Source organism: Aptenodytes forsteri, unplaced genomic scaffold (assembly GCF_000699145.1).
Source record: "Aptenodytes forsteri isolate BGI_AS27 unplaced genomic scaffold, ASM69914v1 Scaffold371, whole genome shotgun sequence".
Classification (NCBI taxonomy): domain Eukaryota; kingdom Metazoa; phylum Chordata; class Aves; order Sphenisciformes; family Spheniscidae; genus Aptenodytes; species Aptenodytes forsteri.
This window is the reverse complement of record NW_008795322.1, coordinates 16,571-29,081: the sequence shown is the minus strand read 5'-3', so window position 1 is coordinate 29,081 and position 12,511 is coordinate 16,571. Positions and strand designations below refer to the sequence as shown.

At 38.0% G+C, this 12,511-nt stretch overlaps 1 protein-coding gene across 1 annotated transcript; it reads right to left on the bottom strand.

Annotated features, from left to right (window-relative positions):
* Positions 1 to 3,153: 3,153 nt before the first annotated feature.
* PHAX (phosphorylated adaptor for RNA export) lies at positions 3,154 to 11,727 on the bottom strand (the record flags this gene model as incomplete). Its single annotated transcript, XM_009279961.1, has 4 exons — positions 3,154 to 4,467; positions 6,168 to 6,251; positions 8,170 to 8,290; positions 11,108 to 11,727. Coding segments are annotated over 4 exons (1,095 nt in total), but the record flags the coding sequence as incomplete, so codon positions are not given.
* Between the last annotated feature and the right edge of the window lie 784 nt (positions 11,728 to 12,511).

Below are 12,511 nucleotides of genomic sequence, written 5' to 3'. Positions count from 1 at the left end.
CACGAATGAGACAGTAGGTCCAAATTATCACCAGGCCACAGCTGCTGCAAAGGTTGCCACTGTGTAACATGCTCTCCAGCTGCCTGCTGAACCCAAGACGTGGTCCTAGGAAATTGCAATCGTTGCCTCTGCCAGGTTCTTGAATCCCTTAAACAAACTGTGACGCAAAGGCTCTGAGACCGGGTATTCCCAGAATCACTGAAATACCACAGTAGTTCAGAACTAGACTTGTATCTCTGACGTGCTGCTGACCAGTGAGAATTAGGAACAGGAGTGGGGTACAACGTAAGCCCATATCCACTGGAGCCATGAATACAATTCTCCTCCGTACACTGAAATAAACTGAGCTTTAAAAGTGTTCCTCTGGCAGACTTTTCTGTGTCAAAACAGCAGCAGCAGAAGATGGCTTAAGTTAAGGGTATAAGTAACGAGGGTTGTCATAGCGAAGTTTTATGACAGACTGAAACAAAGCATCTTTTGAAAAACTCGTAATTTTCTTTATTACCCAGTCTACTCCTCCACACCTTTACTCTGACAAAGTACAAGGAATTCAACTTCTCCGTAACAGCGATTGTCATAATTAATGTAGTCATCTCCTTTTCATTCACTTTTCCCATCGCCTTTATACCTTGTTACTGCTGTTTTCCCCTTCCTCTCCCTCTCCAGCTCCTTGTAGGTCTTTCAGAAACCACACAGTCCTTAACAAACCTATCTGTAGAACGAATAACCCCGCACGTGCCAACTATCCGTCTCTAGCCACTTCTCATAACATACGAGTCACAGTCACACTTTTTTTTTTAAATTATGATCAAAATAAAGAAAAGCAGAATAAAAGATTTAAACATGTTTTACACAGTAATAAGCTTCAGGATAAAATGACCTGCTAGCACTATGAAGATGGTACAGATTGAATAGCAAAGCATTGCTGTCTGGCTTGATACTTGGAACTGGTTTCAATACGAGTTGCTGCAGATACCCAGCAGCACCTTGGGGAATATGGGACAACTATTAAGCTGCATACAGTACAAAAAACACTTCCCCATCTCACTATCACTACCTTTAAATTCAAATTATTCTTTGTATCTTCTTTCCAAGGCATCACAGTAAGCACTGGGTCATTCCATGCTTGCTTGAGAATGTTGGCAAATAGCAGTTAATAAGCCTGGGGGACATGAAAGCATTTTAATGAGATCATCTACTTGGAAAGGGAAGGAGAATCTGTAATATTGTAATTATACTTAAAGTGATGCTTTCATGATCCACTATAAAACTGAATCATAAATTTTCCCTGTGATACCAAAAAGCATTGTTTTCTTATCTGAATTTGGGATATAAGGAAGAAAAACGTCTTTGGTTACAAACAAGCTTTGTGTTTTCAAACTAGAGCACGTTTCCCTCATTTTCACTGTATGCTTCAGGCATGACAGAGGTGGCTTATTACGCTACTATAGCTTAAGGGATGGAGGGCAGTATTTGTCCTGGCAGTACACAGTCTACATTTGCAGTAAGGATGATGCCTCAATCACATCTGCCCATCAGAGAAACTTAAGAACACACAACCCAACCCTTATATTTGCATTTTTGTCATTAAAACATCAGCTACTAAAATCTAAAGAGCCAGGCATATCTGTTCCCAAACACAGCCCACACAATCCAGTTCGGTCGCAACCCATAGTTGACTAACGAGCACCACTATCTCTGCAAGCATCAGCTCAGGACAGACTAAACAAGTTGAGTATGTGGGAGTTGCGAGAGAACCTCTAGCCTTACCCATACTTCCTACTCTTGCAGTAGTTCGGGGGAAGAAAATCAAGAGGGAGGAATGAAAAGCTGTTTGATGAGGAAGATGAAAATGACCACCACTGTATCCCTCTCAACTCCTTCCAGCAAGCTCAGTCAGATACGCAGAGCCAGATCTATAGCAATATGCAGGAACGTCACAGCCTGTTCCTTCTCACCCTTGCACATCTGCACCAGTCCCTTTGGAAATTGTGGCAACTGCAGCACCAGCCTCCAAAGCCCTGCGCTCCTCAGCTCCGGCACTGCCCATGCCCAGCCCAAGGCTTGCTGACACAAGCCCCAAAGTCTGTCACACATGGACTCATGATGGGGCCACCACCGGGCTGCCACCACCATGCAGCGGCACAAGCAGATGTATCCCACAGAAGAGGGCAGGGGCCTGCGCCAGGCTGCAGAGAGGGGAGGATCAGCCGCGACTCCACTAACAAACCAAAGCTCGACTGCAGCCACTACAGTGCCACACAAAAACTGGTGCTGCTTAATGCAATCTTTTTGATGCCAAAGGTACAGAAAAAGAAATCGCTGGTGTAATAGGAATGAAGACTAGTTGCTCATTGTTTTGAACAGGCTTCCTTTTGAAAGGACTCTGTTGAAAGCCAAGGAAAATAGAAAAGAGAGAAGAGAAAAAACAGGAGACAAGCAAAGGCCAGTTAGTCAGACACTGGAAGGAAGGAATGGGCACTCTGTATCATCCTCCTTTTGTTAAAGAGAAGACTTGACACATTGTTTCAGTACCTCTTACCTGGGAAATCAACATTAAAAATATTAACATTCAAAAAATACACAGTGCTCATTAGCAGGAAATTACATAACGATAAGAAATTACTTAGACCACCATTAAAATTTGCTGATTCTATCCAGAATTGTTAAGACATTCCCAAGCGTTTCTGAAAACTAGGATCAAATGCTACAGTCCCAACTAATTAAATAGTACAAAATTCTGTTTCCCTTACATGAGTTATCAGTTTAGTACTCCGACCATCACAGGTTTGTTAGGAAAGTTAACGATCAAAACCTTTGGTTACTTCAGCAAGAGCAACTACTACCAGCAAAGGCATGCTTCACACCTGATGAGTAACTTCTTAACAATAGGGAGCTCTGGCACAGGAAGAGAAAAATGCAGAAAAGTCAAAACGCTAATTAAATTTAGTAAAGCTTATAATGGAATGTGCTGTATGTTTAAGAACTCTTTCTTCAAATATTGTAGTCCTTTAAATACCAGCTCTTGAACAGGTGAACAAAATTTATGTGCAGAAGTTTGTTGTTGGGTTTGAAAGTGAATTCATTCATTAATATTTCAGAAATATTTTACACTGGAAAATAGTGTCTAGTCACAGATAACACAACTTATTAGTGACAAAGTATTTTAGACATCATACATATTAGTGTCGCGCATGTTCTCCGGTTATATTAAAAACAACATTCAACATAAAAGTTGTCTTCAATTGAACTTACAAACTACACAAGAGTCTTCTGCATCAAGTAAAAAAATCATCTTTTGCATACTATTGTTTTCTTAAAACTCAGAATAGAAAAACTTCAGAACTTCTGCAAGCCGCACATTACTTTATCCTACCGCACACATGAGAAGAAGCACGGAAACAGGAATCGCAAGGTAAAGGGTTTATACCTGCATGTAGTCTACAGACCCGTGAGGGGAAAACAGATTAGTAAAATCTCACTACTCAGAAAGCATTCAGTTATATTTGTTTTCAAACAAAAAGATATGTATAAGTTGTGTGAGTGTCTAATCATGGAAAAAGTCTAGACAGAACAGGCAGGAAGCTCAACCCACTATTATAATACGAAGGATTAAACTGCAGAAATGTAAAACATACATGTTCAACAATGCTTATTTACAAGGTTGTTATTCAAAGGTCATTGACTATTAAAATTAAGTTTATTTCACAAACCAATCTTTTTACAGGTCTTAATCCTATAAACACTGCTATTCTTGTCAACACACTGCCATATTAAGAACACACGTCCTTTTATATCAAGACTAACTTTATACTGTTTTTCCTGTTCAACTGTAATGAGGAGCATTGCTCACTTGATGACTTTGTTAGCTTCAGCAAATTAAATATGATGTATTTTGTTATAACATAGCCTTAATTCCTAAACCTAACGTGGATAAAAAAAGTTCCTAAGGAACAAACATGGTGATGCAAAGCTGTTATCTAGAAAAATCTGAACAGTTTTTGAGGACTCGGCAAACAAATAATAGGACAATTAACATCTTTCATGCTGTTAAATTTAGCTAAGAATTATGTCATGTTCTTCAGCATCAAATATTTCCCATGTTTCTGCAGCTTATGAAAACAAGAAGCCATGGGATTATAAGAAAGGCTCATTTAATATGCTTTGTAGAGACTTTGTTATCAAGAACATTAGTAACTAGAAGATCTCCAAATCATGAGCATTATCAATTTCAATAATATCTTCAGGTTCCATCTTTGCTTCATGATGCCCCTCCTGTAGATCATCCAGGGAAGCCAGAGCCTCATTCGTATCGCTAGCAAAAGTCTCACGAGATGCATCATCATATTCTTGCAGGTTAAGCCCTTTAATGGCTTTTTTCATCTTCTTTCCTAGAACTTGTATTCTCCTCTTCTTAGCAGCTTTTTTGTTTTCATACTCCTTTTGGTTTTCCAGATAGAATATTTCCTTGAAAGAAAACAAAAAACATTTGGCACATTCATTTTACTAGTGTTTCCTAAAGAAAACATACAGAAGTAAAAAAATTTTTTTATTACAAATACTGTTCCATAATATTTAACAAAGATACACATTATTGATAGTAGAAGTATGAGGACAGACTGCACTTAAGGAAAATGCCCGATAAATAATTTTATGACATAGTTTCTCAGCGATCTCAAAGTGTATGTAAATAAGTGTCCCTAAGTTTTCATTTCAAGTTTGCTGACAATACAAAACTGGGAGGAACAGGTGGTAGACCAGAGAGTTGTCCTGCCATACAGAGGGACCCGTAGAGAAAATACAACTTGAGAGAACTTTCCTCCACAATTTAAATTTGAGTCCAGGTCTCATGATCTTTACTGCCAAACATTTGTGAACCTCATTAACATCTTCTCTACCGCAAAATGTGACTGCTACACAAGTTTCCTCCATATTTCAAGGGGGAGAGTATCACGTAGCAGAGCTAAACGCTGCTACATGCCTTTCTTTCCCTGCTTATTTTTTAAAAAACATAAATTGCATACAGAAAACATTAATGCTTTTTTTTCTCCCCAAAAGCTGCAAGTCAAGTGCTAAGGATATGCAAATCTGTGAGAGTTGTATACATGACAACCTGCACCATGATAGGATTACACATACTTTTCCCACAGGTTTGTATGACAAATGATGTCTCATACCATCAATCAAGTTTGTTGAGTGAAAACTGCTGCCTCATTAAACACTTGCCGGTATCAGCAAGAGAAGAATGAGACACACAATTACAAGGGCACGGAAGAGGGGTAGAAGAGCAAATTTTTGGAAGAGGGGTAGAAGAGCAAATTATTTTTTTTTTGCAGTGGGGTAAAGTGATCAAACTTACAACTTTTTGGGACCGCTGTAAGCTATGAAAGGTTGTGGGTTTTTTGTTTTTTTAAACATAAAACAGACAATCACAGTTTATGTTGATTTGTTTCTCAATTCCCCGTACAAGATGCTAGGATGATTTACAGAGTGCACTGTAGCCACCTACAAGCAAAATAAACAAGTCTTTCTTTTAACAAAAACTTTAATAAAATGGCAAATACCATGGAAAAAACCCTAAATTGTTTTAATTGAATGAAGAAAACACCATCTCAGTCTATTTCATACCCTAAAAGGAAAGGCAATAATATTTACAAGCTGACAAAACTAATTTGGTGAGCACCACATGAGGCCAGTGAGCAATTCAGACTGGGTTCAGACCACTATCTGACTTAATGGGAAATACTGCCTGGTGCTACAGCTGGAGCTATACAGGACAAAAATATTCTATTAAGAGAACACCATTCAATCCATGCACAATGACGCAGAGTTCCAAAGGGAGAAATACAACTGCAGATAACATTGCTGTAAGGTACACACAAATTAAGAAAAATCCAATGTTTCTCTCTTCAGGCTCTACAGTCTCATCATCTTCAACAGGTTTTTGTGACTGGCAGTATGTTAAAGGTGTTCTCTCTGCCTAGTGTGAATGGCAATTAAGCAAAAAAACCACAAAAAAATTGATGATGTTTTGAATGTGAAAAGCTGGTTTCTTTGGAATATAGAGTTAAACTTGCTAGAAGTTACAAGAGATTCAATCATAACATTTCTAGTAGAAAAAACCAAAATTTACTTTGGACAATCATTTGCAGTCTTGACAATTTTACCTTGATTTGTTCTTCTTTGATGCTAGGTGTGTTCTTCAGCAGGTTTAAATAAACGCCCCCTGGTGTTCTCCTCCTAGTGCCGTTCTTAACAAGGAAAGAGTAAGTTAGTAATAGCAAGCTTAATACGTAAGCGTTGAAAATAAAAATAGCATCTAAGACAATGCTTTGTATTGAGACAGAGTAAAAAAAAAATTAAGTTCTGCTGTTAGTTATTACATAAAACATAGCCAGGGTTGGTTTTATTTGTGATTGAACTAGTCATAAGGTCAACAACCAGCTAACCAGCTTGCTACATTTGGATAGGTAAACAATAAGGTTACAAAACATTTGCTTTAGAACATAATACCAAACTGTTGAACTACATACTAAATCTGATTGTGGTAGTGAAGAAACAAAATGTGAATAGTATTCTAACTACTCTCGCAACTATCTGCAATACGTATATACTAGGTTAAATATTCAGAACATTCCTAACATATAAGCCCAGTAAACTGTCAAAAATGAATTTCACAAAATTATGTAGACTTCGGGCTTTTTTAATTGTGCTCAGCAATTCTACAACTTATCTGCATATCTGCAGGATTTTCCATTTTCATATGCCTAAGGCATATGAACACAACGTGTACTTTAAAGCTTCTCCCCACAACATATTAGTTCCATGCTTCAACAGTTTTCAGTGTAACAGCAGTGGTGCAGTGTGTCATACTGAAGCATGAACAGACTCAGCTTTGAAACCTCTGTAAATTATAAGCACTAATTATACTATTATTCAATTACCATTCATAGTATATAAAGTTGAACTGTTACTCCAGTGCTCTGATATTGTATTAAATGTGATACTTTTCTGCTAAATAACAAAGAAAAATACAATCCAAAAGTCATAAGAACTGAGAAGGTCAATTAAGTATGTTCTTGAATGAGCAGACACCACATACTTTTATCATCCTATCAGCACAAAATCCCAACCAAGAAAAACAGTATGATCTGCCTTTCAAATGGCGTACTTTGATCTGCAGCCAAAGGAACCTGTGCCACAAGGAGTTGTGTCCTTTCACCTCCTTGGTAAATACTTGTTAATGAGTACTTTAATTCTTCAAAAAAATAGACTGCTTCTAAGACAAGCGCTAGCTGGAAAGTTGTTGCTTTTTTTTTTCGGAGGGGAGGTGGTGGTGTTTTCTATTTTGTGTTGGGGGGGGGAGGGGGAGTTTGACTCTTTTTTTCCCCTTTTTTTCCTCCTCTCTACTTCCAATGATGGAACTTAAAAGATATGAATTTTAAACAGATGCCTGAAAGTACTTACTAGCTTCCTCCCACTTTTTTTTCTTCTGAACTTTTGCACTGAGGCTTTGTTATTTAACAAAAAACATACCGAGAAATTGATAACCTAACCATTAAGTATATGATTTTTACCATGATTTGTAACAGAAATCAGTACTCAGTTTTGCTCTACTGATACACAAGCCAAGGGTTCTTTAATAAAGCTAACAGATTCCCTTTTGAAAACTACTCTTCAAATGTGACATTGGAAATGCTCACTACTGAGTATGTTGACCTGTGATGGCATGTTGATTAACTCAGCAGATAGGTCAGTGCTGTCAAACATCCACCTGACTTACTGAAGAAATGTGCCAGAGGCTTCCCCTGGATCCTAACGCTACAAGCTTTTATTCAAGCTTCAGAATCCTTCACTCTTACCTCTACCAGGGGAAGATCCCAAGGGGAGGCAGAGTAACAAGATACAATGTTATCACTGTAAATCAGATACTAATCTCAGTACAAAAAGTTGGGCAATTTCCAGGTTCATTCATCTCATTGTTTACTCATATCTTGCTGGAAGATTGCATCATTATTTATTAAGCGACTTTCATGGCAAGGGAAGGCCATGAAACTCTGGAAGAACCTGTCCAACATGAAAGCTGCGCAACAGTACTATGTAAATATTCTACAAGTAAAAAGTTGTGTGTGTGTCCCCAACAAACCCACAATATCATGTTTTTCTTACCACTATGAACAGTCCACCATTTTGTTCCACTTCAGCTGTTTCCATAAGCAGTTCGATAGCTTTTCTTTTCCCAATTATTTTCACTACTCGGGCAATTAAATCTTTCTTTGGCTCACAAAGCCTTAAAGGAGGGGGAAAAAAAAAAAGACACATTTATTGTCAGTATAATTTCTTGAGTAAAATTGACCATGGAACTTCCATAATGAATAATTCATTCTGTGGGACATAAAGCTGTGCTAAAGTTAGAGAGTCTATACGTGTGAATGTGTTTCAATGGCTTCTTGAATCAGATTTCAAAATACCGAGCTTCTGAGGGATAGTTTTTTCTAAAGCATGCAGCTTTAAAATTTGTTTCAATGAAAATGCATTATTTTTCTTCTATTGATGCGTGAAAGATTAAACCAAATAAGAAACTGCAATGACCTGTATAAGTCTCTGAAATTAACGTCTGCTGTGCATTTAACAGTTAAAATTACAGCACCTTTTACAGTTAAATCAATAATTAACTGGAAACAACAGTAAGTATAAAAGTTTCCCTGTATCATGTGCCATTCAGACAAACCTACATAATAAAAAAGAAATCAGTCTGTTGAGTAATCTATGATAACCTATAAAATGCAAACAAGAAAAAAAATTTGCAATATTACTGAGTTAAATTGTATTCTTTTGTTAGCAACAATGTCCTCAAACAGAAATTTTCATTGTCAGTCTGCATGAACGGAGAGGCTTATACAGCATCAATTCACTGTGCCAAAGTATGTACTCCCACTGGAAAACATCTTGTCCTGGTTTCGGCAGGAACTCTACCCCTGCTGAAACCAGGACACATCTTAAGCCCACAAATCAATACCACTTGTCCAGAGCAAGAGTTCATATGCTAAATTGTCATTTTTTAATGGCAAAGCTTCTCATTAAGCACCATCCCAAGCACTACAGCTCAGCGGTTTTACACTTTGGGGACCAACAGACCACCATCATTACCAAAATTTCTTGAAGACCGCTGTCTAGCCTAATTGCTTCAAGTGACATTACTATGCTATAAAGTTGCATATGTTACAATGACTGCATAATAGAAGGTGTCTGACCACAGATGTGAACAACTATTTAGAACAACCAGGCTAGCTTCAACTGCTTCAACTGTATGACTGAAGTTACCTGAAATTAAATGTTAAAACTCACATTTTAGTGACAATTATCCTAATCATGAAAAGGATTACCCAACCCACCTAACTTTATACTTTGTGTTTAATCTCACTGAGTTCAATGAATAAGGCACCAGAAGGTAAATGCTTTCTTAAATATTTACAGGATTGAGTTCTAAATTGTGAATTATTGGAAGAGATGGAAATGTTTCTTGAAGATGCAGAGAACTTTAAGATAACCAGGATTCCTTAGAGAGCTGGTTAAATAGACCTTCTGTTACCAGCAGTGGCAGCTTAAACAGTCAAATCCCCACCTAGTGTTCATTCTGGCCCTGCACAATCCTCCTGCATGTGTGCTTTAACAAGCAGCTCTGCACTGCAACAGGAACTGAACAAGGTGAAGGGCAAAAAACGGCACAAGATGGTCAGAAAAACTCTTTGATTTCAGTTCACTGTGTGGGCCAGCACAACAAAAGGTTATGAATCCAGACACAGATGGCACAGCACAGGTCAAACAACAGTGCTGTGATGTGTATAACCACAATCCTACTGATGCAGTTCACTGCCACTACTATTATAAACAATTAGAAAAAAGAGGCTTCTGCCCTATTTTGATGAAGCTCAATATAACAAAGAAAAGTTTATTACAAGAGACATGCTCAAAGTTTTCAAATTCATAAATGGGAAGCTACGAAGAACTGGTAACAGCATTAATAATTGTCTAATTGCTGTACTGGCAATACTAAGTATCACATGTAAGAAATCAACAATGATCAATAAACCCAGGTTTTATTTAAAGGTCAAGCTAACTGTCAGTAAATCTTATAACTCGTTCCCTAATTAACATAATTTTCTTCCCTTGCACCACTGAAAAAGGACTGTGGCAGTTTAAGACAACCTAAGTAAGAACGACTGCACTCGTGCCCTCCCTCACACCATCAGTCCAGTGCTGCCAGTGCCAGCTCAAAGGAAGTTGTGCAGCAAATTGGTTCGGGAAACAAGTCTGTCTGCAAACTAACTCTTAAAAAAAAAGCAACAGGCTTTTGGACAGATAAGTTTTCTGACTCAGCTCAGTGTACAATAACTAAATAGCAGGACTGTGAAAAGAATTGGATTGTGGTAAGTGTGCATACGGCTGGAACTTGGTAACTCCAACACGGGCTTCCATAAATTAGCACAGAACTGCAGCTCAGTTTCACAACACAGAAAGAGGCAAGGCTTGATTTCAGTGCTGGTGTCTAACCTTGGTGCAGCCCTTGGCTACAACAGCAGCAAAACGTTTTCTTCAGACAAGCATGTTCCATGTAAAGAATATGTGTATTTCAGAAGCTGTGCTCTCCAAACCACTACACAGTCCAAAGATTTCAAAGTTTCAAAGATTTATAACTCAGCCAGATTTTCATGGTGACCACAGCAGGTGTTCATTGGTGTCCAACTCTAAACACGCATCTTTACTCATGGGGTATTTCCTAAAAAAGCTACTAAATCATTGTCATGAAAAACAGTATTTTTCCTTGCCATTGTCCTCAAATAACACAACGTTCTGGTGGATCTTTAAAAAAAGGAAAAAAAAAAAAAATCAGACAGTATTACTGGATGCTTCTACAAGATACCAGCCATAATACTGCATTTTAATCCCAGGATTTTGGAAATACACACAACACACTCATGCTTTTTGTAATCTGGTATGACATCTTACATATTTAGCAGTAAGAAAGCTTTTTTCCCTCCTCTTCTTTTCCATCAACAGTTTACCAATACTTAAGTAAGTGAAGATACACTGTTATTAAACTCACCGATAAGCAATTTCATCTGCCACTTTTTCCTCTGAATCTTCTTCTGTTATCTCATACCTTCCTTTATATTTCATTTCTTGTCTTTCACCCAGTCTATCTTTTACAGGCCGCTTCCTTTTGAGAAAGCCTTGCCCATTTTCTTCTTCTGCTGGCAATGTTTTCTTGTCATCGTGCATGTATTCATCCAGTTCCTTATCTAAAGTCTCTGCCTCCTTTTGCTGAGCTTCCTTCATCAGCTTTTTAGCCAATAAATAATTGTAAGTCTCAGACTGCCTACTTCTGTCAATACTACCATCCATGCCTAGAATCCCAAGTTCAGTAGCCACCGCATCCTGATTCTGCTCCTGGAGCACGACACCCCAAATGTTGTTGACCTTCTTGCCACCTAGAGCAGTTTGTTTTTGGTGGCTCTGGCTAAGCTGAAAAGGCTCAGATTTAGCAGGAGGAAAGTTGAAACATTTCTGTCGTTTTCGTTTCCACAGACAGCTGTCATCATCAGATTCAGAAAAGCTTTCATCACTTGAATCCACACTTTTGGTTGTCCGATAAGGAACACTTGGTGCACATGATGAAATGCTGCTCTGGAACGGTCTGCCTGAATCATTGCCATCATGCAATTTCTGAAATGGAAAAGTACATGTCCGTTAATTTAATTACTCTTGTAAATTAAAAGAGCTATCAAGTCACACCAAAGATTTGATTAGCTAGAAAACTTAATTCTGACTCATGTGACAGTTTGGGCAGTCCTCTATGAGCATCTTTTGAACTACAGTTGATAGGAACATCCTATGAAACTTCTGTATTTTGAATGCTTGTATATGAAAGACAGCATGGCTGCTATAGAAAACACATATTAAGAGTCGCTAATCTACTTAATGTAATCTTTGCTGAATGAAATTAAAATTATTATGAGACTGGAAAAGCTATCAAAATTCCCAAGTCTGACAAAGACACAACATGCACAGCAGTTCTAAGAAAGATTAAAAAAACAAACCACCACGGCAACTTAGCAGAAGTTTTTTTAACCGGATAGAAATTAATATTCTCTCCCAAGTCTGAAAGGGGTCAAGACTAGTGATCTGCAACCACAATAGTGTTCCCAGACTCAAGTGAGAAGAAAAAAAAAAGACCAAAAACCCCAAAACCAAACCCACAAAACTTGGATGCTGCTCAGACTTTGAGAAGCTAACAGTGTATTGTGATTCTGGTTCAATCAGGACAGCACATGACCAGCTGGGGACAGTAATACCTTACAGAAGAACTGGGGTTTTCTGCCTTTAAACCTACAAGACACCACAGACTCACTATGGCTTGCTATTAATTAGGACAAAAACCCTAAAGGTTTCAACATACTTTACAAAAAAAAGTCCCATTGCTACAGAAAAATTAAAGAAACTCTGTTGT